At 44.0% G+C, this 25,483-nt stretch overlaps 1 protein-coding gene across 10 annotated transcripts in view; it reads left to right on the top strand.

Annotated features, from left to right (window-relative positions):
* The first annotated feature begins 1,262 nt into the window (after positions 1–1,262).
* The window catches only part of LOC137094732 (CYFIP-related Rac1 interactor A-like), an 88,976-nt gene continuing 64,755 nt past the window's right edge, over positions 1,263–25,483 (top strand). Inside the window, exons 1-3 of one of the 10 annotated variants that reach the window (XM_067461628.1) lie at positions 3,442–3,649; positions 20,782–20,868; positions 24,636–24,761. In XM_067461628.1, the coding sequence (XP_067317729.1) occupies positions 24,692–24,761 (70 nt within the window). In that variant the 5' untranslated portion in view covers positions 3,442–3,649; positions 20,782–20,868; positions 24,636–24,691. Of the gene's footprint in view, positions 1,302–1,632; positions 1,711–3,438; positions 3,650–20,781; positions 20,869–21,537; positions 21,654–24,635; positions 24,762–25,483 lie in introns of those variants that run through there. The other 9 variants (XM_067461627.1, XM_067461625.1, XM_067461630.1 and 6 more) reach the window with 9 other exon arrangements.

The raw sequence follows: 25,483 nt of genomic DNA on the forward strand, positions 1-25,483 counted from the left end.
ATTCTAGGCATTTTGCAATTAAAATTTGCATAATCTGGGCAATATCCTCCTGTTTTTCTTCTTGAATATTTCTAAACCGTAGGTGGTAATCCATTTGTCTCTGTAATAATTTTTCTTGTTCTATTTCCAATTTTTCCTTTTGTTTATCACTCGCTTTAATCTTCTTCAAGATCTGAGATTGTGTTTCCTCTATTTTTTCTTTACTAATTTTTAGTTCTTTCACTTCTCCATGTAACTGGGTTATATCTTTTTTAATTTGGCCAAATTCTTCTTGCATCTCTTTTTTCATATCTTTAAACTCTTCCGACAGCTTTTTGTAGTTCTTTTCTTGTTTATTGAAGAGTGCTTCTTGCTTCTCCACCATCTCTTTCTTTATTTCCTCTTGTTTTTCAACCATCTCCTTCTTTGTTGCATCTTGTTTTTCCGATAGTTTTTTAATTTCCTTAAGTATATTCTCCATGCTTAAGCTGGTATCTAGTGAAGCTCTCCTTACTTGAAGTTTTTCTTTATCTGATTTTCCTTTCATTGACATCAACTTCCCAACCAAATCTTTAAGCTGGATAACCTTTTAATCCCCTTAGTCCAAATATTTGGTTTTATTCCTCCTCAATCACTTTAATTTTAATTTATTCTCTTCAAATAATTTCTTATATCAATTCATTCATCAAATATTTTCTAACTAATTTATTATAGAGTAGATCAATTCCTTAAAAATTCATTAAATCCAATTTAGTTATATTAATATTAATTGATTTATATTTTCCTCTAATTCTTTTTTCTTTCCTGTCTTTGCAGCTTTCCTGTTCAATTCCTTCTTATTCTAATTTCAGCTTCTTCTCCTCTTTCTGTTATTTACGTCTACTTCTCTTCCTTGGGTCTCGTCTGCTTCTCGTCCTTGAGTTTCGTCTACTTCTCGTCCTGGCTCCACATCTGCTTCTCGTCCTTGAATTTCATCTGCTTCTCGTCCTAGCTCCACGTCTGCTTCTTATCCCCGCTGTTCTTCTCTATCCTTCAGCCACTGTTGTCCTTAAATATCTATTTGTTTAGGATTTACACTGTATTTGCCGCTCTGCCGCTCTGTAGCGATGTTTCTCTATGGTTTCTCTATGGTTTCTCTATGGTTCCAACTTCCTCCTCCCAACTTCCGCCCTTTTTGAAGCTCTTCTGCCCTTTCTTTGTTTCTCCACCCTTTCCTCCCACAGCCTTCTTCTTTGTCACTTCCTCTTTGTCACTTCCTGCCTTGTCCTTTCCTTTTGTTTATAAAGAAGAGTGCCAGTTAGACACAACAATATGGCGCCAAGGTCAGGAATTTTCCTTCTTCGTTAACTACTAGGCTGAGTGGGAGGATAAGGGAATCAGGGGGGGGCAGGAGGAGGGGGACTCTCAAAGCATATAATATCTTCTCACTTCTTTCAGTTTATCTCATTCGTTTCCCTGTCTTCCAAATGCTTATTTTAATTTGCCGCTCTGCCGCTCTGTAGCGATGTTTCTCTATGGTTTCTCTATGGTTTCTCTATGGTTTCTCTATGGTTCCAACTTCCTCCTCCCAACTTCCGCCCTTCTTGAAGCTCTTCTGCCCTTTCTTTGTTTCTCCACCCTTTCCTCCCACAGCCTTCTTCTTCGTCACTTCCTCTTTGTCACTTCCTGCATTGTCCTTTCCTTTTGTTTATAAAGAAGAGTGCCAGTTAGACACAACAATATGGCACCAAGGTCAGGAATTTTCCTTCTTCGTTAACTACTAGGCTGAGTGGGAGGATAAGGGAATCAGGGGGAGGGGCAGGAGGAGGAGGACTCTCACAGCATATAATATCTTCTCACTTCTTTCAGTTTATCTCATTCGTTTCCCTGTCTTCCAAATGCTTATTTTAATTTAGTTTAATTAATATTGTTTAGTTAATTATCTAAGCCAAAATAAATCAGTAAGCGGGGAGTAACTATGTAATTTGATAAGTATTATCCAAATTGATCTATTCACAATAGCCCTTTCCGGGTTTTAAAATATAGCTTTAAATTTCGGGGGGAGGGGGGGGGAAGGTTCCCCCTTGATTTTGTCTCCTTATCTATCTTCTTCCTTCCTTCTCCTCTTCTGTTCAAATCTTTTACCTGGTGTTGAGATATTCTTTAATTTCTCTTTTGAGTTTCTTAATTTCTTCTTCGTATTTGTTGCATGGGCTGGCAGCGGTTGAAACGGGTCAATGCCCGATCCCAGCGGGGCGCCTGTTCTCCCGTCGGCTCGGACCCTCTTTACCCCCCTCCTTGAGGAAAGGGAGTATTTGGGGTCTAGGAGCCTCCCACGGGTTACTCTACACCTTCACATTCAATCTGGTGATGGTGGGGGAGCTTAATCTCACCCTTAAGGCGCCTCAACGCTGGTCTGCATCGGAGCTCCCTCTCAATGCAGCTTTCCCGTCGCCATCACCCACCGGAAGTCAGGGGGAACTTCTGAAGCTTCCCTCTCCCTCTGTTGTTGACTGTTGGTGTGATAATTTCTTTTTTTATCACTGATAAAACAAACAACAACTATAAAACTTGCACCAGACATACGGAAACAATTACGAAACAATTACGAAACGATTTCGAAACGATTTCGAAACGATTTCGAACCAATTACGAAACAATTACGAAATAAATTGAAAAATTTGTTTCGATTTTTAGTTGCTCCAGCATGGCTCAATATCGGATCATAAGCTAATTTAAATACGAATCAATAACGAATTACGAAATTAACAAACGAAGCCGCCCAGCCCTAATATGTACATTGTAATCCACCCTGAGTCCTCTGTGGGTTGAGAAGGGCGGAATATAAATACTGTAAATAAATAAATAAAACATTCTCCCATCCCTGCTGTAATTTACTAAATCAGTTGAAGCTGGGGTGCAAATGCTGGTTGGCATGGGGCTGCTGTCCTGCAGTGCATGCTGGTAGGAGGCCTTGCACACTTTCTATCAGGGTTGCAGACAGGGAAGTTTGGAACAGAACCCAGGGTCAGATGATTTTGCTGCAAATTTCTTGTAGGAGAGCAAGAAAAGTCCACTCTTTCTCAATTGACCCCAAGTGGGACCTCTTCTTTGCATTTCAGAGGACACTGGGTATTCAGGTTCCATAGCATTGAGCCATAGCAGCTCAAAGTGGGGTCGAACTGCACTCATTCTGCAATGCAGATGAACCCTAGAGCACCCCAGCCATTTGAATGAGAAGTAGAAGAGGAAGAAGGCTCTCTGCACATGCTCAAGGGCATGGCGCTCTTCATGCTTTGGGAAGAAGACCCGGACTCCCAGCCAGGACCAGGCTAGATGACCTCTGGGTGCCCCTTCACGGCCACTTGGCCCTTGGAAAGAGATGTCGGGTGGAGAGCAAAGGAGGCGACGCTCCGGGGGGGGGGGAGGAGTTAATCTGCCCTTGCTGACGTCACAGGTGTCGGGGAGGGAGGGGGCTCTTTGGGGGTCTTTGTCAGCTGCACCATCCCTGCCTCTGACGCGCGGCCACCTTCCTCCTTTCCTCCCTCCCTCCCTCTTTCCTTCCTTCCCTCTTTCCCCCTCCTCCTCTCTGGAGGCGTCGGGAGCGCGCCCGGCTCTCCATCCTTCTCTCGCCTTCTCTCTCTTTCTCGCTCTCTTTCTCCGGATCGAGGCCACTCCACCCAGGAACCAGGTGGGTCCCCCTTCCTCTCCATCCAACCTTTCCAGAGTCCGACTCCATACGGGTCTGGAGCAGATGGAAAAGGGTTGCGTGTCTGCAGGGTGGGAGGCGGAGGAAATGGGGATCGCAGGGCTCTTGGGGGGTTGGAGGGGCTCCTTTCTGGTCGGCATTGCCCCCCTCCCTGCCCCTCCCTGTGTACAGAGAGAGGGGCGCAGCAGCAGCAACGGGGGAAAGCGGGCTAAAGGAGGGGTCCCCATCTCTCCTTCAGGGACTGGGCACCTAATGGGGGAGAAGAATGCCCCTTCCCCTTCCTTCCTTCCTTCCGTCCTTCCTTCCTTCCTTCCTTCCTTCCTTCCTTCCTTCCTTCCTTTCCTCCCTCCCTCCCTCCCTCCCTCCCTCCTGTATTTGGCCAACCTATTTCTCTATTTCTCTCCTTCCTTCATCCTATATTTGACCAACCCATTCTCCTATTTTCCTCTCTCCTTTCCTTCTGTTTGTGGCCAACTCTTCCTTCCTTCCCACGTTCCTTCCTTCCTTCCCTCCCTCCATCCCTCCTTTCTTCTTTTCCTTCCCCTTCCTTCCTTCCTTCCTGCATTCTTTCCTTCTCTTCCTTTTCCTTCCTTCTCTCCCTCTCTCCTTTCTTCCTTCCCTTTCCTTCCTTCCTTCCCACATTCCTTCTTTCCTTCCTTCCTTCCTTCCTTCCTTCTCTCCCTCCCTCCTTTCTTCCTTTCCTTTCCTTACTTCCTGCATTCCTTCCTTCCTGCCTGCATTCTTTCCTTCCTTTTCCTTCCTTCCTTCCTCCCCCCCCATTTTCTCCCTTTCCTTCCTTCCTGCATTCTTTCCTTCCTTCCTTCCAGCATTCCTTCCTTCCTTCCTTTTCCTTCTTTCCTTCCCTCCCTCTCTTCCCCTTCCTTCCTTTCTTCCTTCCCTCCTTTCTTTCTTTCTTTCTTTCCTTCCTTCCCTTCCTTCCTTCCTGCATTCTTTCCTTCCTTTCCTCCCTCTCTCCTTTCTTCCTTTTCTTTCCTTTCCTCCCCTCCCCTCCCCACATTCCGCCTTCCTTTCTTCCTTTTCCTTCCTTTCTGCATTCCTTCCGTCTTTCCTGCCTGCCTGCATTCTTTCCTTCCTTTTCCTTCTTTCCTTCCCTCCCTCTCTTCCCCTTCCTTCCTTTCCACATTCCTTCTTTCCTTCCTTCCTTCCCTCCCTCCCTCCTTTCTTCCTTTCCCTTCCTTCCTTCCTTCCTTCCTTCCTTCCTTCCCTCCCTCCCTCCCTCCCTCCCTCCCTCCTTTCTTCCTTTCTTTTCCCTTCCTCACTTCCTTCCTTCCTTCCGTCTATCCTTCCTTCTTTTCCTTCTCCTTCCCTTCCTTCCTTCCTTCCTTCCTTCTTTCCTCCCTCCCTCCCTCCCTCCCTTCCTTGTTTTTCCCAGGGTCTCTGCCTCACAACCGGGCAGTCTCTTCATCCGCTCTCCCCCCTCTCACTCCCCCAATTATTTTAGATTATTAGATGCCACCAGGTTGCCCTCCCCAAGTTGTCTGGAGGGGCAAACAGCCCCTTAGCAAACCTGAGAAGCGTCCCTTTCCTCCCGCTCCTCCTCCTCCAAGGTTTTCTGTGAGACGTTCTCCTCTCTTTGCAGACCCCTGTGTGCCCTGCTTTTGGGAAGGATGCTGTGTGTGTGCCGTGAAGCCAGGCTGGTCAAAGACCCCTTTGCCCCATGTAGATGCATGCCATTTGCCAGGGGCTCTTTGGGCCAGTACTTCCTCCCCCACCCTCTTGCTCTGGCCAGGGCTGCCTTCTTTTGCTGCCTGACCTTGGTCCAAACAGAGGTCAAGGTCTCCAGGGACAAGGATCAATCCCAGCCTTGGAATCGTATCAATGACTGCCTTATCATCTTTCAGACTGATTATCTGTACACGTACAACCTGATTATTGATAATAATGGCAGCCTCATTAGCACTAATAGATTTTCCAATTGCTCCTGTAATCATAAAGTCCAGCCTGGTCTTCCTCTATGCCATCGGGCCTCCTTTTGAACCTTCCTTCTTTTGCTCACACCTCAAAATAACCAATGCAGGTGGGAAGCAATGGGATGGGAAGCTGTTTCCTTTTCTCTGGCTCTCAGAGGGTTTGGGTTGTCCATTCCTGGGCAGAACACCAAAGCGAGGGCCATGTCCCTTGTGGGCCATGCTCTCCAACCTTGGTAGACCATCTCCTTGGGATGGATCCTTGCTGCTGAACAAGTGGTGGGATTTCTGTTTGGGAGGAGGATAATTATAGACACTGCAGTGGTTGCTCCTCCATTGGATTCCCTGCAGAGTGTGCCTCGGTTGTGTGTGTGCAGACTCATTAAGAAAGGGGGAAAAAAAAACAAACCCTGACCTTTGCTGCTGCCACTGTTGCTTCCTCCTCCAAGCCCCTCCCGGGGTTGATTTAGGTCACCCATTGATGGAATTTGGAACAAGGGATTCCAACAGCTCCCTCTTCTTGCCATCTCTCCGAAATAGGGGCATAACAGGGGCTCCTTTTATCTGGCACCCAATCCGGACCCCAAGTTGGTTATTGAAACCTGGAAATCTCCTTCATAGACCAATAGGACAAGGAAGGAGTATATCTTGCATTTCCTCAAAGCATCCAGGTGTGGCGGTCCATTTTTCTAATTGATTCCACATTGCCCCCAAAATGCATTACCAAACTAGAAGCAGACTTCTCTTTTCTGTGTGGGGGGCTTTTGGCCTTTTGGAAGCATTTTGTACAGATTTTGGAAAGTGCCATGGCAAAAATAGAATTGTCAAAGGCTTTTATGGTTGGAATCACTGGCTTGCGGTGAGTTTTCTGGGCTGTACAGCTATGTTCCAGAAGCATTCTCTCCTGACGTTTCACCCACATCAAAGGTGGAGTCTCCGGTGGCGCAATGGGTTAAACTCCTGTGCCAGCAGGATTGAAGACCGACAGGTCGGAGGTTCAAATCCTGAGAGAGCACAGATGAGCTCCCTTTGTCAGCTCCAGCTCCCCATGTGGGGACATGCAAGAAGCCTCCCACAAGGATGGTAAAACATCAAAACATCCATGCGTCCCCTGGACAATGTTCTTGCAGACGGCCAATTCTCTCACACCAGATGCAACTTGCAGTTTCTCAAGTCACCCCTGACATGGAAAAAAATCCTCAGAGGTTGAGGCAAGGCAGGAAGCAGCTAGGCTTTGAAGCTGCAAGGCCATTCAATTCTAATCAAGGTGGCCAGTTGCAACATTCACACTTGTTTCAAACAGACAAGAGTTCTTTCTCTCACCCTGGATGGGAGACTTCACTTGCCTAGTTTCCAACAGACCACAAAACCTCTGCTTGCCACAGATGTGGGTGAAACGTCAGGAGAGAATGCTTCTGGAACATGGCTATACAACCCGGAAAACTCGCAGCAACCCAGAAATAAAATTGGCCCCTAGACCTCCATCTTCCCATTGAATGTAGTGTTACAATGAACTAAGAAAGAGGAGGAATCCCATCCTTGGAACCAGCTCTACAACCCTTTTGATGTGATGGTTTTCATTGCCTTGTCCCTCCCTTCTGACCTTCTGACTGAGCAGGCCAAGTTTCACAATGCAGGAGGGATGCAGGAGTAGGAATGGATGGAGAAAAGGGCTGCCTTCATCAAAGGAAGGCAGGTAAGAAGCCTTTCACCTTCATGTGGTTTGCCAGTGGCAAAAGGGAGTGCACGAGGAGCTGGAACTGGGAAGGCACAGTTGGAAGGCAATGCAGCTTAAGGAGGATTTCAGCAAGCTGAAACCTGCATTCATAGCACATAGGAGCCAAGCCTTTGAAGAACCAAGGAGGGCACTGGGCAGCTTTACCCTGGAGAAGACATATGATGGCAAAGTGCTATGATTGGCATCGTGGGATCTTTAAATAAATATCTCTGCACATCTGAAGGGCTGTCATCACATCCAAGATGGAGCAGCTTTTTTTGCAGAGAAGATGGAGAGGTGGTATGATAGCTCCAGTCTCCAAAAATCCAAAGTCCTGCTTTGTCTGTAATGGATTTCATAGCCATGGATTTGAGAAAATATGTTTTGTGGAAATAGAAGCAAACACTTCAGAAGATGAAGGACCACAGGGCTCTGGAAAACATGGAGTTTCCCGCCGCCTCGGTAGGTGATCCTGTCGAGGCCCTGGTTGCTCTCTGGAATGGGGAGATGACTAGGGCAATTGACACGATCGCTCTGGAACGTCCCCTCTCAAGTAGCTGAGCTAAACCAGCTCCTTGGTTTACCGAGGAGCTGGCAGCGATGAAGCGAAGGAAGAGGGAACTAGAGAGTGTGTGGCGTTCGGATCCGAGCGAGCCAAATAGAACATGGTTTGTGTCCTTTTTTAAGGGCATATGCCTCAGCAATAAAAGCCGCAAAGAAGGCCTTCTTTGCGGCCACTATTGCGTCTGCAAAGAACAGTCCGGCTGAGCTGTCAGAGGCCTTTTAAATCCCACTGCTCAAGGTGGGAACCCTGATGATTCGACTTCTCGCTGTGAAGCTTTTGCTCAGTTCTTTGCAGACAGTCGCTTTGATCTGTTCTGGTCTGGATACCATGTTAACGGCAGTCTCTGAGGATGTAACACGAGCACCTGCTTGTCCAGTGTTGATGGATTCATTTCAATTGGTGAAACCCGAGGATGTGGACAAGATACTTGGAGGAATGAGGCCAACCATGTGCATCCTGGACCCCTGCCCATCCTGGCTTCTAAAGGAGGCCAGAGGGGGATTGGCTGAGTGGGTTAAGGTGGTGGTTAATGCTTTCCTTCGGGAAGGCAAGATTCCAGCGAGCTTAAAACAAGCTATAATAAAACCACTGTTGAAAAAACCATCACTGGACCCCACTAAATTAGACAACTGTCGACCAGTTTCCAATCTCCCCTTCTTGGGCAAAGTCTTGGAACGTGTGGTGGCCTCACAACTCCAGGTATTCTTGGTAGACACAGATTATCTAGACCCGGCATAGTCTGACTTTAGGCCGGGACATGGTACCGAGACAGCCTTGGTCGCCTTAGTGGATGATCTGCGCTGGGAGCTTGGCAGGGGGAGTGTGTCCCTGTTAGTGCTGCTGGACCTCTCAGCAGCCTTCGATACTATCGACCACAGTATCCTTCTGGGACGCCTGGTGGGGATGGGTCTTGGAGGTACTGTTCTGCAGTGGCTCCGGTCATTCCTAGAGGGTTGATCTCAGAAGGTGTTACTGGGAGACACCTGTTCAACCCCACAACCTTTGTCTTGTGGGGTTCCTCAGGGCTCAATATTGTCTCCCATGTTGTATAACATCTACATGAAGCCGCTGGTTTTGCTTTGACATTTCCCCCCCCCCTTTTTTTCTCTTCCCCCCCTTTTTTCCACCACAGTGCTCCCCTCCACCCGTCTCAAGCCACCATTCTTACATTTCATCTGTCCAAAATTTCATTTCTTCTTGTGACGGTAATTTTCCTTCCTTATTTTTTAATCCATTTACCACAAATTTTCCCCATACAGCAGCAAAATCGCTTTGTTTCCATGTACCTTTTTTAACCTTTAATATACATGTCAATTTATCATTTATTGCTATTTTCCATGCTTCCTTATACCACTCCTCTATTTGTATATTCATTTCTTTTTTCCAATTCCTTGCTATAAGAAGTCTTGCTATAGTTAGTAAGTTTGTTATCGCTTCTTTATCCTCCTTTTTCAGTTGCTTATTGTTATATAATGATAGTAAGGCTATACTAGGACTTTTATCTATTTTCATATTCATTATTGTTTCTATTTCTCTAAATACTTTCTCCCAAAAATTATTTACATATTTACATTGCCACCACATGCGTATATATGTTCCTGGTTCTTGACACCCTCTCCAACAATTTATTGAGTTATTTTTATTCATATATGCTATTCTTACCGGTGTCAAGTACCACTTCCATATTAACTTATAATAATTTTCTTTAACTTGTATCGATAAATTTTTTAAATGTCTTTGTCCCCATAATTGTTGCCACTCTATTTCACTTATTTTTATCCCTAAATCCTCTTCCCAAATCTCCTTAAGGGTACATTTTTTTTATTTTTTCATCCTTCATTTCAATTAGTATCTTATAAATTTTGCTAATTATAACTCTCAAGTTTTCATATTCTTCTACAGCCCTTCCCTTCTGTATTATTTGTTCGAATTGATTGAGTTGGCTTCCATTTCTATTGTTTTTTTCCCAGTTTATTAACCATTGTTCTAATTGTATACAATGAAACCATGACAATTTTATTTCTTTAAACTCTTCCAACATCATTTCCCTCTTCATTTCCACCTTCATCCAATCCCCTATCCTATCTAGATTTATTTCCCTTACCTTTTTATCCATTACTTTTTAAAAAAAATTTGGGAATTTCTTTTCCATCACTATTGGGGTTATAATTGATCCCTCCTTTATTAACCTCCCCTTATATTTATTCCATACTTTCAGTATGTTACTCAGCATTGGGTTTCTAATTTCCCTCATTTCTTTTCTAGTAAACTGTTTAAAAATATATTCCAGGTTTCATCTTCCACTTTTCCTGAATCATTACTAAGCCAATCTATCCCCTCTTTTTTAACCATTCCTTCTATAACCAAACTTAATCTACTAGCTTCATAATATTTTTTTATATTAGGTAGTGCTAGTCCACCCTCCTTTTGCGATCTATACCATAACTGTTTGTTTAATCTGTTTCTTTTACTTCCATTACAGTACTTATTAATCATTTGTTGCCATCTAGTTAGTTCTTCTTCTGTGATTTGAAGTGGTAGCATCCTAAATATAAAATTTATTTTTGGAAGTATTTTCATTTTTACTAATTCTATTCTTCCAAACCAGGATAAGCGTATACCTTCGTACTCTATTAGCTTTTTCTGAACTTCTTTCCTTAAAGTTACTACATTTACTTCCTCTATCTCTTCTAAATCCTTAGTTATTATTACTCCCAAGTATTTTAATTTATTCTTAATTCTTATTCCCATTTTTCTCTGTTCTATAAAATCTTTTTCTTCTTCTCTTGTATAATTAAGTAGCATCATTTCTGACTTGTTCCAATTAACTTGTAAACCCGTTGCTTTCCCAAATATCTCCAAATGTTCTTTTATTCTATCCATTTTCTCCACTATATTTTCTATAAATAACAATGTATCGTCAGCGAATAAGCTCACCTTCTGTTTCTCCTTTTTTCCTAACCCTTCTAAATTTTTATCATTCCTTATGTTATTAGCAAACAGTTCTATCACCATAGCAAATAGTATCGGAGACAAAGGGCACCCTTGCCTAGTTCCTCTAGTCACTTTTATTTCGTTTGTCACTCCATCATTTATAGTTACCACTGCTGAGTTCCTTGAGTAAAATTGTTTTAGTACTCCTTTTATTCTATTTCCCATTCCAAATTTATTCAATATTTCCCTTAATGTCTCCCATTCCACACAATTGAACGCTTTAAAAATATCTAATAATAGTATCCCTGCTTTTTCCTTCCCCTCTTTAGCCCAATGAATTTTATTTAATACTCTCCCTATCAAATTTGACATTTGTCTTCCTTTTACAAACCCGCACTGATCTTCTTTTATGTACTTATACATACATTTATTCATTCTATTGGCTATTATCGCGGACGATATCTTTGCATCCTGATTAATTAATGATATGGGCCTATATGACCCTGGATCTGTTAAGTCTTTGTCCGGTTTAGGTATGTCAAAGCAAAACAACAAAACAACATGTTAAAGAGGCTGATGTACAAAATGCAATAGTGTGTAATAAATGTGATAAATCAATAAAAATTAATAAAAAATACATGAAGCCGCTGGGGGAGATCATCCGGAGTTTCGGGGTACGGTGTCATCTGTACACGGATGATGTCCAACTCTGTCACTCCTTTCCACCTGCTACTAAGGAGGCTGTCCAGGTCCTGAACCGGTGCTTGGACACTGTGATGGATGATGGCGAACAAATTGAAACTGAATCCAGACAAGACAGAGGTACTCCTGGTCAGTTGCAAGGCCGAACAGGGCATAGGGTTACAGCCTGTGTTGGATGGGGTCGCACTCCCCCTGAAGACGCAGGTTCGCAGCTTGGGTGTGACCCTGGATTCATCGCTGAGCCTGGTACCCCAGGTTTCGGCAGTGACCAGGGGAGCATTTGCACAGCTAAAGCTTGTACACGAGCTGCACCCGTACCTTGGGAAGTCTGACTTGGCCACGGTAGTCCACGCTCTGGTTACATCCCGTTTAGACTACTGCAACGCTCTCTATGTGGGGTTGCCTTTGAAGATGGCTCGGAAGCTCCAACTAGTCCAACGCTCAGCAGCCATGATCTTAACAGGAGCGGAGCGCAGGGAGCATACAACCCCCCTGTTGCGCCAACTCCACTGGCTGCCGATCTGCGACCGGGCTCAATTCAAAGTCCTGGTGTTGGCCTTTAAAGCCCTAAACGGTTCTGGCCCAAGCTACCTATCCGACCGCATCTCGGCCTATGAACCCACCAGGACTTTCAGATCTTCCGGGGAGACCCTGCTCTCGATCCCGCCTGCTTCTCAAGCATGGCTGGCAGGGACAAGAGATAGGGCCTTCTCAGTGGTGGCTCCTCGACTGTGGAATGCCCTTCCTACGGATATTAGACTAGCACCATCTCTAATGATATTCCGCAAAAAAGTGAAGACCTGGCTGTTTGAGCAGGCGTTCGAATAATTAGTGCAATGACTGGTTAATGAACACTGGAATGGAACAATGGATGACGAATCTGGATCATGTTTTTGATGATGAGACGATAATGAATGGTTATTGTAGTAATTGTTATTAATTATGTAATGTGTTAGGTTATTAACTGTTTTTTATACTGTAGCATTGAATTTTTGCTGTTCTTATTTGTTGTGAACCGCTGTGAGTCGTCTTCGGGCTGGGAACAGTGGTATACAAGTAAGGTAAATAAATAAATAAATAAATAAATAAATAAATCTGGCCCAATCACTGGCTCATTGAGTTACATTGAATCTGGTCTTTTCACTGTGGCCCTTGGATAGACTTTGGGTGGTCCATGGTCTACCAGCCCCATAAGTTCCAGATCCTATTATATGCGGATGACATGGTGCTCCTGTCATCTACGCAAATAGGTCTCAGGAGACTTTTGAGGGCATTAAGTAGAATTTGTAGACAAGAGAAGCTGTCAATCAATCACTCAAAAACCAAAGTGATGGTATTTTCCAAAAGGAAGCAAAGACACACTTGGAAATTGGATGGTCAGTCAATAGAGCAGTGTGATAGCTTTAAATACTTGGGCTTACACTTCTCTCATAATGGAAACTGGAAGAACCACATAGAGGCAGCCAAATTATCTGCCTGGAGGTCAGCGAAGTCAATCCTAGCCTTTGGGAAAACAAAGGGAGGTTCCCTGGTATGTCCCACAGTAAAGATTTTTGCTGCTAAAATTTTACCCCAATTGTTATACGGAGCGGAAATTTGGGGGCAAGGTAATACAAAACAGGTTGAATGCATTCAGAACAAGTTCGCAAGAGCTCTTCTAGCCCTTCCCCCTGGGTCCCCAGCTGCCCTGTTAAGACTGGAATTAGATCTTCCCTCACTTAAGGCCAGAATGCATAAACTCATCATCTCGTATGGGAAGAGATTGCTAGGAATGGAGGAGGAGAGCATAGCAAAGCAATGCTTGAGGGAGCAGTATAAACGGGGAGGATGGGTGCAATCCTGGCTAGCCTTGCTCCATCAGTATTTTGATGGGTCAATAACAACTCTAATGCAGCTGGACAAGAAGGAGATTAGTGATAAAATCTTTGAGATGGATGCAGCTGGCAATTTGGAGATTAGTAAAAAGCAAGGTTTTTCTACATGGTATCCCAGACTAAAGAGTGACCAATACTGCCAACAATATCTTCAAGATCTAACGTCACCAGTGTTGAGGAAAGCCTTTACAGCTCTGCGCTTCCAAACAATGCCCTCAAACTGGCTAGAAGGGAGATACAAAGGGATCCCCCATGCCCAAAGGCTTTGCATTTGTGGCTCTGGGGATAAAGAAGATCTAACACACTATCTATTACACTGCCCTCTGTATAATGATCCCAGAAAAAATCTCCTGGGAACACTCCTTGAAGAAAGGGCAGCATGGCAAGAATCGGCCGTGATCGGTGACTTGCTAGCAGATTATGACAAAAATATAACGCTAAAAGTAGCCACATTTGCAATCGCAGCCCAAAAGATCAGAGACAGAGTAGCAAAATCCTCGCTGGAGACCAGACAGGGAAAGGGAGAAGGTTAAGGAGGACACATACTACTGTTAGGTTTCTGCCAGCAAAATTTTAAAGATCTAGTTTTTTAAACTTTGAAGGGGTTTTTGTTTATATCGGAATGTGTTTATAAAGGTTGTATGTTATTGATGTCATGGCCTATGGCTAGTGCAATAAACTTTATTCATTCATTCATTCATAAGTTCCCTTGACCATCTAGAGCAGCGTTTCTCAACCTGAGGGTCAGAACTCCTAGGGGGAATCGCAAGAGGTGTTTCAGAGCAGTCTCTAAAGACCATCAGAAAACATATTTCTTATGGTTTCAGGTGCCCTTTTGGCTGAGAAGGCTGAAGATCTCTACACCTGACCTTCTCTTCACTTTTGGAAACAGACGGCAAATCTTCCCACCAAAAGCCTTCCTCTGCTGTGATTGGCCGGCCTCTCAGATGTCCTCTCAACTAAGGGGATGACTTTTTCTGAGACAAGTTCTATGTGGCAGGTTTACTAGCTCCATCACCAGTTTGGTACCCAGTGCTCTTGGAGTGTTGGTGAACTACAACTCCCAGAATTTGAAAACAGCTCCCCTCAACCCCACCAGTATGCAATGTTTCCCATTGTACAGGTAGTGTGCCAAGTTTGGTACAGATCTATTGCGGGTTCAAAATGCTCTTTGATTGTAAGTGAACTATAAATCCCAGCAACTACAATTTCCAAATATCAAGGTCTTATTTTCCCCCAAATTCCACCAGTGTTCACATTTTGGCATATTGAGTATCCATGCCAAGTTAGGTCCCTATCCATCATTGTTTGAGTCCACAGTGCTCTCTGGATGTGGGTGAACTACAACTCCAAAACTCAAAGTCAACGCCCACCAAAGCCTTCCAGTATTTTTTGTTGGTCATGGAAGTTCTGTGTGCCAAGTTGGGTTCAATTCTATCATTAGTTGAGTTCAGAATGCTCTTTGATTGTAGGTGAACTATAAATCCCAGCAACTACAACTCCCAAATGACAAAATCAATCCCCCCCAACCCCACTAGTATTCAAATTTGGGCGTATGGGGCATTTGTGCCAAATCTGGCACAGTGAATGAAAATACACCCAGCATATCATATATTTACATTACAATTCATAACAGTAGCAAAATTATAGTTGTGAAGTAGTAACGAAAATAATTTTATGGTTGGCGGTCACCACAACATGAGGAACTGTATTAACGGGTTGCAGCATTAGGAAGGTTGAGAAACACTGATGGAGAGGACGCCTGTCTTCTCATTCCATGCAGCTTTCCCCTCTTTTCCTTCTGAGGCTATGCACAAATTTTCCTTCTAGCATTATTCCACATCCTCCTCTTCTTTCTCTTCCAGAAGTTGCATTTTCTATTAACATTCAGCAGCTGGCAGCTTTGTCCTCAGAGGCCAAATGTGGCTAATGGATGCTTCATGGTGAGGGACTGAAGTGGAAGTGAGGAGGTCGCAAGCCACAGACTGGGGAAAGGCAGGACTTTTGCCTGCTGTGGTTTTTTTGAAACAGAATCAGCATAAAGAGAGACTGTTCATTCTGAATGCCATGTTCCAGAGCGAAAGAGGCACCGGAGAAGCATCTTTGGGGAATGCATTTTGCAAACATGATGCATGCAGGCATAACAAGGCCTGGAGTATTTCAGTCCTGAATCATAGAATTCTAGAGTTGGAAGAGACCTCAGGGGCCATCCACCCTTGCCCTCTTCATTCTGCAAGACAGGAAGATATCATCATAGCACTCCTGACAGATAACCTTCCAGCCTCTGCTTAAAATAGTGTTTTTCAATCTTCCTAATGCCGCGACCCATTAATACACTTCCTCATGTTGTGGTTTGTTTTTTGGGGTTTTTTTGTCATGTCAGGAGCAACCTGAGAAACTGCAAGTCGCTCCTGGTGTGAGAGAATTGGCCGTCAGCAAGGCGATGCCCAGGGGATGCCCGGATGATTTGATGTTTTATCATCCTTGTAGGAGGATTCTTTCATGTGCCCGCATGAGGAACTGGAGCTGATAGAGGGAGCTCATCCACCTCTCCCGGATTCGGACCTGCAACCTGTCAGTCTTCAGTCCTGCCGACACAGGGGTTTAACCCACTGCACCACAGGGGGCTCCACCGGGGGCACCACATGTGGTGACTCCCAACCATAAAATTATTTTTGTTGATACTTCACAACTGTAATTTTGCTACTGTTGTGAATTGTAATGTAAATATCTGATAGGCAGGATGTATTTTAATTCACTGGATTAAATTTGGCACCTGATGTGCCCAAATTTTAGTACTGATGGGGTTGGGGCTTGATATTGTCATTTGGGAGTTGTAGTTGCTAGGATGTATAGTTAACCTACAACCTAAGAGTATTCTGTACTCCACCAATGATGGAATTGAACCAAATCTGGCACACAGAACTCCATGACCAACAGAAAATCCTGGAAGGGTTTGGTGGATGTTGACCTTGAGTTTTGGTGTTGTAGTTCACCTGAATCCAGAGAGCATTGTGGACTCAAACAATGATAAATCTGGACCAAACTTGGAATCAATACTCAATATGCCAAAATGTGAACACTGGTGGAGTTTGAGGAAAATAGACCTTGACATGTGGGAGTTGTTTTTGCTGGGATGTATAGTTCACCTACAATCAAAGAGCATTCTAAACCCCACCAATGATAGAATTGGGCCAAACTTCCCACACAGAACCCCCGTGACCACCAGAAAATACTGTGTTTTCTGATGGTCTCTGACCATCGTGAACTCCCTCCCCCCCCCCCACCACCTCAGGAGTTCTGACCCCCAGGTTGAGAAATGCTGCTATAGAGCACCCATACTGTGGTATTAATGAAGTTTTGGCTCCATGGGATAGGATCCTGGGAGCTATAGTTGGGCACTTTTTGACAGAGACAGTGAAAAACTTTGTGAAACTATAACTTCCAGAACATTAGAGCTAATTTCATCACTCCTTGGCTTTTAAAACATCCAGGGCGCACTGAAAGATATTACACCTCCCTGCTGCTCTCGGACTCTTGCTCTGCGACAACCTACAGTGTTGCCAAGTTCTGTGCAGCAGCAATCAACATTAGACGGCTGATGACAGACTCCACCAGGCAACTTCCTGCCGGGAATATAGTTAGAATGATTTGCAATAACTGAAATGCTGTAAATGCTCCCCTCTCATCCCTTTTATAGCTTCCCAGTCAGCTGATATTTGTTATTAGCCGCCCCCTATTTTAGATACATACATGCACTTTAAATTATAAGTTTAGTCTGTTTTATCGTTTTAATTTGTCTCTTTTATAACATGCTTTTAATCTGCTTTTAATCTGCTTTTATACCTGATCTACTTGGGAACTGCGATTCCCTTCCTTGGGCACCAATGCCCCATTCTGTACTGTGCTGGTCAAAGACCGTAATAAATCATTGATTGATTGATTGAACTTCCAGAACTCCACAGCATCCTGGCTTTAAAAACTTCTGAAGAAAAAAGCACCCAGTACAATCTTCTGCAAGCCCCCCTCCCCATTCTTCAAGTATCGACAGCCTTTTTCTTGGACAATAATGAGATGCAGAGGTGGGCATGGGCTTTTTTCTGACTGCTCCCAAATACAAAGGGGAGACTAAGCAGAATCCCATTGTGAGCAGCCTCCATTCTTTCTTCTCTCCAGCAGCTAGAATATGCCAGGTTTTGCCCCTAAAGCTGAGGAGAGACCAAGGAAATTGAGCTGAACCAATGGTGGCAACAAAGAATGTGACCCAAGTCAGTGGGATGGTGAATCTGGTCCTGGTTTTAGATTTGACTTTGAAGGGAGCTCTCCAAGATAGTGACCCAGGATAGGCTCAGAACTTTGGAGAGCTCCTGGAAAGCTATCCAAAATCTGGAATGGATCCCTGGGACCCATGAGCTACCACTGATACCTGGCAACCATGGTGCTAGCCAAGGGGAGCAACCCAGCCTTATCAGTCTTATTTTCAGCAGCTAGATGCAGATCTGGGGTAGTATACTCCAACCAAGAAATTCAGAAGGATACTAAAGATGTCTGTCTTCAGCAACTCCTTCTGAGGTCTATCCAGCCCAGATCTGCTTACTTGAAGGATGGCAATGCCATATCTACCCCATCTATCTCTCCTTCCCCTTCTTTTTCTGCTCTTCTCAATGTCCAGGATTGACTTGGCAGAAGTTGTCTTGTCTGGTGGATTTGGTGCCAGAGGATGCTTAAGCTAATCTCCCTTGAAATCTCCACTTGATTAGCATTCAGGGATTCGTTCTTCCTTCGCAAGGAGGGAGGCAAGCCAATCTGGGCCAGGAGCTTGGGAACAAAGGGCCTAATCCATGGGAAGCCACAAAAGCTTTCCCTTATTTTTGTCTAAAAATAGACAAGGCCGGGCAGGCCTTCATTGCCTCCTTCTAGCCTGATGTCTCATTCTGCTCCCTGGTGGCGCAGTGGGTTAAAACCCCTGTGCTGGCAGAACTGAAGACAGAAGGTTCACAGGTTTGAATCTGGGGAGAGTGCGGGTGAGGTCCCTTTATCAGCTCCAGCTCCTCATGTGGGGACATGAGAGAAGCCTCCTACAAGGATAAAACATCCGGGCGTCCCCTGGGCAATGTTCTTGCAGACGGCCAATTCTCTCACACCAGAAGTGACTTGCAATTTCTCAAGTCACTCCTGACACGACAAAAAAAATTGCATTCCCAAAGATATGGAGATGTCAGTGGTGTGCAAAGGGAAACATGCTTAGGAAGGGACTCTAAGGGCCATCAAGTTCAATGCATGCCAGACCCAAAAAAAACCTAAAGCATGCCCAGAAAAGGTACACCCAATCTGCTGGAAGGCCTCCAATTCTCCATCTAATGCTGTCTATTCAACAGCTCTTGCAGTCATGAACTGATTCCGAATATTTGTTGGAATCTCTTTCCTTGTCATTTGAAGCCATTAGTTTGTTCTTCTAGCCTTTGAAGAAGCAGAAACCAAGCTTGTTCCATTTTCTACACTCACAGACAGTTCTCCATGTCTTCTCCATCTTCCTCAGTCCTTTCTCATAGAGTTTGCTTTCTAGACCTTTGACCATCTTGGTCACTTTGGGCATGTTTCAGCTTCTCAAGGGTTTATTCATCAAGCCTGGGAACAGGGGCAAAATCAAATCCAGGGAAGGGGACTTTTTGGGACTATAACTCCCAGAATCCCTGGAGATTATGGCCAATAGAATCATAGAGTTGGAAGAGACCTCATGGGCCATCCAGTCCAACCCTCTGCCAAGAAGCAGGAATCACATTCAAAGCACCCCTGACAGATGGCCATCCAGCGTCTGTTTAAAAGCCTCCAAAGAAGGAGACTCCATCACACTCCAGGACAGAGAGTTCCACTGCTGAACTGCTCTCACAGTTAGGAAGTTCTTCCTAATGTTCAGGTGGAATCTCCTTTCCTGTAGTTTGAAGACATTGTTCTGCATCCTAGTCTCTAGGGCAGCAGAAAACAAACTTGCTTCCTCCTCCCTATGACTTCCCTTCACATATTTATACATGACCATCATGTCTCCTCTCAGCCTTCTCTTCTTCAGGCTAAACAAGCTCAGCTCTTTAAGCCTCTCCTCATAGGGCTTGTTCTCCAGACACTTGATCCTTTTAGTCGCCCTCCTTTGGACACATTTTAGCTTAGAGTCAACATCTCTTTTAAATTGCGGTGCCCAGAATTGGACACAATGTGATTTCAGGTGTGGTCTGACCAAAGCAGAATAGAGGGGTAGTATGACTTCAGTGGATCTAGACACTAGACTTCTATTTGGAATGTTTTTGGACCTGCATTGAAAGAAACTCAGTAGGGAAAGATCAAGAATCTTAGAGAAGGAGAAAGAGGAAATGAATCCTGCTAGACAGACGAAATAGCTCCTGCTGCCAAGATGACATTATGGTCTACCTAGACCACTACGTTGAAGGTCAAGACAGGATTGGATCCATGTAAACAATTCCATGATATCTCCAGATCAATAAATGACCATTTTGGGTCCCAATGGATTTGCCGGCAACAATTGATAATATAAAAATAGAAATGCACCTGATTGAGTTGTCTTTTGACTGAAAGTTCAGCGGTTCAAATCCGGGGAGCTGGATGAGCTCCCATCTGTCAGCTCCAGCTTCCCATGTGAGGACATGAGAATGGTAAAATATCCAAGTGTCCCCTGGGCAATATGACTGCAGATGGCCAATTCTCTCACACCAGAAGCAACTTGCAGTTTTTCAAGTCGCTGCTGACACACACACACACAAATTGGACACCCCAACTACATCTGATTCAGTTGTAGCCTAGTTTTCCGATCACAGCACCATGCGTCCTTGCATGACACATATCAATGACTAGGTGCTTTGTGGCAGTACGAAATACTTGGTGCACATGTGCAATGCACAACATATGATACACAACTTCAATGCACAAAGTACAGTGTGCAATGCAGGAGGTTGTGCTGGATGGCCTTAGTGGCCTCTTCCAACTCTGTATGATTCTATGACCAAGTGCAGCTTGCAAAGAGGAGACACAGAGGAAGGTGCCGCCTGTCTCTGCAGCTCCGCTTCTGCAACTCTCAGTAGAAAATGCCGTACTTTTTGGTCCTCTCCTGGGGAGCATCTTTTGTGCAGGCTTCTGACCCTGGGCTGGATGCAAACCACTGTGTGTCAATGGAAGATGGATGGAAATGGCTGACGTTGAATGTTCAGACTCTCCTTTTGCATGATAAATGCAATGAAGCCCCCATGCCAGGGTCTCAGCTTTCACACTGCTCTTTCCTAGCCAAGGGCACAGGATTAAACCAGGCAAAATGCTTAGCTCATGTGAACAAATTGGAAACCTAACGTTGTGTTTTATCTCTCCTCCCGCACCCTTCCATGCTGCAGGATTTTCCCAGTTGATGAAGTGCGTTTTGCGAACCCTACAGCAAGCCTCATCTAGCTCAAGAGGTTTCTGAAACATCCCAAACGGAGGTAAACAACAGCAGCAACAGCAACAAAACCTACCTTCTGGTTACAATGCAGGGATTTTGCCTGATTCTTGCATAGATATACTCAAGACTTTGTGAAACTGCAACTCCCACAATTCCATAGCACTGAGCCATGGCTGGGGGTGAACATGCATTAATTTGACAATGTAGATGCACCCAAAAGGTGATGTCCTTAAATCCTTCTTCAGACTATATAAACATATCCATAGCATCCCAATCGAATGGCTTTTGTGGGGAGCTGCAGCAGCTAAATGGTGAAGTGAGGGAGGTTGAATGGAGATATCATTCCCCTACACAAGAACTTGGTCATTCTATATTGAGACCTTCTTGTATGCAAAGAGAATAAATGAGGCACTAGCAGACCAGGAGAAGGCTTGCTCCTTGCAGAGCTAGTTTTCTACTTGCAGGGAGTTTTTGCAACCTGTCTTTGGCCTCTCTCTCACACAGAAGGGATTGACTCCCTTCGAGTAGATCTCGAGGAGACAGGCTCTTCTTTAAAAAGGGACTGATGGAGAAGTTGCGCCAAGCACCCTGGAAAACACATGGGAAAGGTCCTCTTTCTGTCTCGCAGGAAGTGGCCGAGACTTCGCTGTGCGCTCCACTTCCCTCTCAGAGTCCAAAATAGACAGAAAATATAGAAGTGGCTTTTTGTGGCATTTTCACACCAGACGAGCAAGAAAGAGAAAGAAAGAAAGAAAGAAAAAAGAAAGAAAGAAAGAGAGCACTGTGCAGCTCATTCACACGGGAGAGACACTCCCTTGGAAACAGGTGAGTACCAAAGGCTTGGCTCACCTGAGACTCTGCAAAGAGGCAGAAGGAAGAGGTGGAGTGGGAAGTGGGGGTCCCTCAGGACCAATGCCAATGGAGTTGGAGCATTAGGAAGGGTGATAATTTATGGGGATGTCCACTTTAGGAGGAAATCACGTAAAAACATAGGAAAGTTGGATGTAAATGATGCATGGGATGAAGAAAGCAGATAAGGAGGGAGGACCCTGTGGGACTCACCACCACTAGATGTTGCAATGGCAGTCAATGTGGACAGTCTCCAGTTCTGCACATAGTTTAAGGCAGAGTTTCTCAACCTGGGGGTTGGGACCACAGAGGGGGTCGCGAGGGGGGTTTCAGAGGGGGTTGTCAAAGACCATCAGAAAACATATCTTTCTTATAGTCTTAGGAACCATTTTGGCAGAGAGTGCTGAAGATCTCTCTGTCTGTCCTTCTCTTTCTTTTTGGTGTTGGTGAACTACAACTCCCAGAATTCAAAAACAGCTCCCCTCCAACTCCACCAGTATTCGGTGTTGGTTATGTAGGTAGTGTGCCAAGTTTGGTGCAGATCCATTGTGGGCTGGGTTCATAGTGCTCTTTGATTGTAGGTGAACTATAAATCCCAGCAATCACAACTCCTAAACGTTAAGGGACCTTATCACACTAGAGAATGAATCCACTTTAGATCCAGTTTCTACCTCCAGCAGAATTCTGGGGTTTGTAGTTTAGCGAAGCTGTTAAAAGCTCCTCTCTAAACTACAAACCCTAGAATTCTTCAGGAGGCAGAAACCGAATTCAAAGTGGATTCATTCTCTAGTGCAGGGGTCCTCAACTTTTTCAACAGAGGGCCAGTTCAAAATCTGTCAAACTGCTGGAGGGCCAGATTATAATTTGAAGGGAAAAAAAACAAGAATGAATTCCTATGCACACTGCACATATCTTATTTATAGTGCAAAAAAAGAGAGAGAAGGAAACCACTTAAAAACAATATAATAATTAAAATGAAGAACAATTTAAACAAATATAAACTTATTAGTATTTCAATGGGAAGTCTGGGCCTGCTTTTGGCTGATGAGATAGGATTGTTGTTGTTGCTGTGTGCTTTCACTTAGATTGACCCTGAGTGAGGGCCGGGTAAATGACCTTGGAGGGCTGTATCCGGCCCCCGGGCCTTAGTTTGAGGACCCCTGCTCTGGTGTGATGAGGTCCAAGGTCTATTTTTCCCAAACTCCACCAGTGTTCACATTTGGGCATACTGAGGATTTTTGTGCCAAGTTTGGTCCAGATCCATCACTATTTGAGTCCTCGGTGCATTCTGGATGTAGGTGAACTACAACTCCAAAACTCAAGGTAAATGCCCACCAAACCCTTTCAGTATTTTCTGTTGGTCATTTAAGTTCTGTGTGCCAAGTTTGGTTCAATTCCATTGTTGGTGGAGCTCAGAATGTTCTTTGATTGTAGGTTAACTATAAATCCCAGCAACTACAACTCCCAAATGACAAAATCAATCCCTTTCGAACTACACCAGTATTCAAAATTTGGGCGTATCAGGTATTTGTGCCACATTTGGTCCAGTGAATGAGAACACATCCGGCATATCAGATATTTACATTATGATTAATAACAGTAGCAAAATTACAAAAATAATTTTTTGGTTGGGGATCATCACAACATGAGGAACTGTATTAAGGGGTCATGGCATTAGGAAGGCTGAGAAAGACTGGTTTAAGATAAAGTGTGGTGTGTCTTCCATTCTGCTCCCTAAACTTCAAACTGAAGCTGGGAGTAACCAAATGCCAAAGGATGGTATTGGCTGGATCCACACTGCCATATAAAGCAGTGTATTTATTTATTTATTTATTTATTTATTTATTACATTATATGCCACCCTTCTCACCCCAAAGGCGACTCGGAGTGGCTTACAAGATATACATATATATACAATATATTATGTTATTAACATAGTACAATATCAGTATTAAATATTGCTATGTTGTACTGTACCATTATATTGTAATATTATTAGTAACATTACATGCAATATAAATATATAATTATAATATCATATTATTATTAGCATTGTATTGCATTACATTATAATATTATTATCTCCCAATATTTATTTTTTCTAGAAATTTAAAGAAAAACAAAGGCTGGTGAAAAGGAAGCAAAGTCAGAAAACTAGATCTGAAAAGAGATAAAAGAAGGAAAAAAATGCCGTTAGTCAAAAGTAGTACAATAATATCTGCAAATACACAGACAGAATACATTTATCCATTGTCTTCCCATCAGCTGTAGTGTAGACCCATAGGATGCAGTTCAGTGCAGTTACGCTACATTATATGAGTCTACACCTGGCATAGGCAAACTTGGGCCGTCCGGGTGTTTTGGACTTAAACTCCGGACGGCCCAAGTTTGCCCATGCCTGGTCTACACCAACCATCCAATGCAGATTCAAGTTACATTATATGGCAGTAAGGATCCAGACATTGTTAAAGGGCAGACCAAAAGGATAATGGACCCAAAGCGCCTCCCTGTAAAGGAAGGTTTCAGATTGTGTGGCTTTGGGGAGGTATTTGTCCATTTTGGGTAGAAAACTGCACAAAATTGCGTCAGGAGGATCAAGCAGAAGGAGAAACGCCTTCAACGCCTCTCGCTCTGGTTCCCTCGCAGGGTCCGAAATAGAAAATAGGAAGTAGTTGAGGCACTTCCGCACCCGACAAAGAGGAACGCAGACAAGCGACAGGGGCAGAGTAGGTCTAGCATGGCTTCCCTCTGAGGCGGAGAGAGTGTGACATATCCAAAGTCACCCAAAGGAGTTTCCATATTGCATTCTAACTTCTGCCTGCTTTTATTGATATGCATTTTGGTGTATCCATTCTTTGATTTTTGCAAATCCTCTCCCAAGACCGAAGTGATTCTACCCCTGTTTGGATCGTGTTTGGCCTCACTCTCTGTTTCTTTCTCTCCTCTTCTTTTTCCCAGTCCCTCGGTTGCTCTTTTCCCTTCTTTTCTGTTTCTCCCGCTCAGGTCTGCTGGCCATGGGCAACCTGATAAAGGTACTAGGAAAAGATTTAGAAAACTGCCCTCATTTTTTCCTGGATTTTGAAAGTAAGTCCCTTGCACGAATGAGGAGTGCGTTTGCCTGTGTAACAGTGGCAACGGTGGTATAGTTTCTGTGGTTTGGTGGCAGCAGTCGCTGTTCACAGCAGATTTGGGGATGCGATGGTCAACCTTTGGACCCATGAACTATATTGAATGAGAAGGACCAAACTGTGACAGCTGAACACTGGAACAGATTGGATAAAAACCCATGGCACACTGGCAGGTTTCTTTCTATATTATTATGTTTTGTATATTAGATTTGCCCTATAAGGGCGGCTCAGAGTGGCCAAATTTGGGCTGTAGTCCTCTTGGGTCACCTATGTGGACATAGCTCTGTTTATGTACATATAGTCAGCCTGCCACATTTGCAGATTTGGCTATTGCAGATTTGATTAAACTATTTTCTCTAGGTCCTTCGGTGCAATGCTATGTTTCTGGGGAATCCATAGAGTCTGTCAAAAGCATTGATTCTATAGATTCTGTAGCCTCATTGATTCTATTTGACTATGGATTGCCTTGACCTATTTATTCTATAGACTATGGATTCTATACATGCATTCATTCTATATTATTTATTTATTTATTTATGCTATTTCTACCCCACCCATATCAGCCAAAGGCGACTCAGGGCGGCGGAAAGTTGGCATAATTCGATGCCATATATAAAATACATACATCAATTAAAAAAATCACAAGTATTTAAAACATAACAACAGTGAGCAATAATT

Source organism: Anolis sagrei, chromosome Y (assembly GCF_037176765.1).
Source record: "Anolis sagrei isolate rAnoSag1 chromosome Y, rAnoSag1.mat, whole genome shotgun sequence".
Lineage (NCBI taxonomy): Eukaryota > Metazoa > Chordata > Lepidosauria > Squamata > Dactyloidae > Anolis > Anolis sagrei.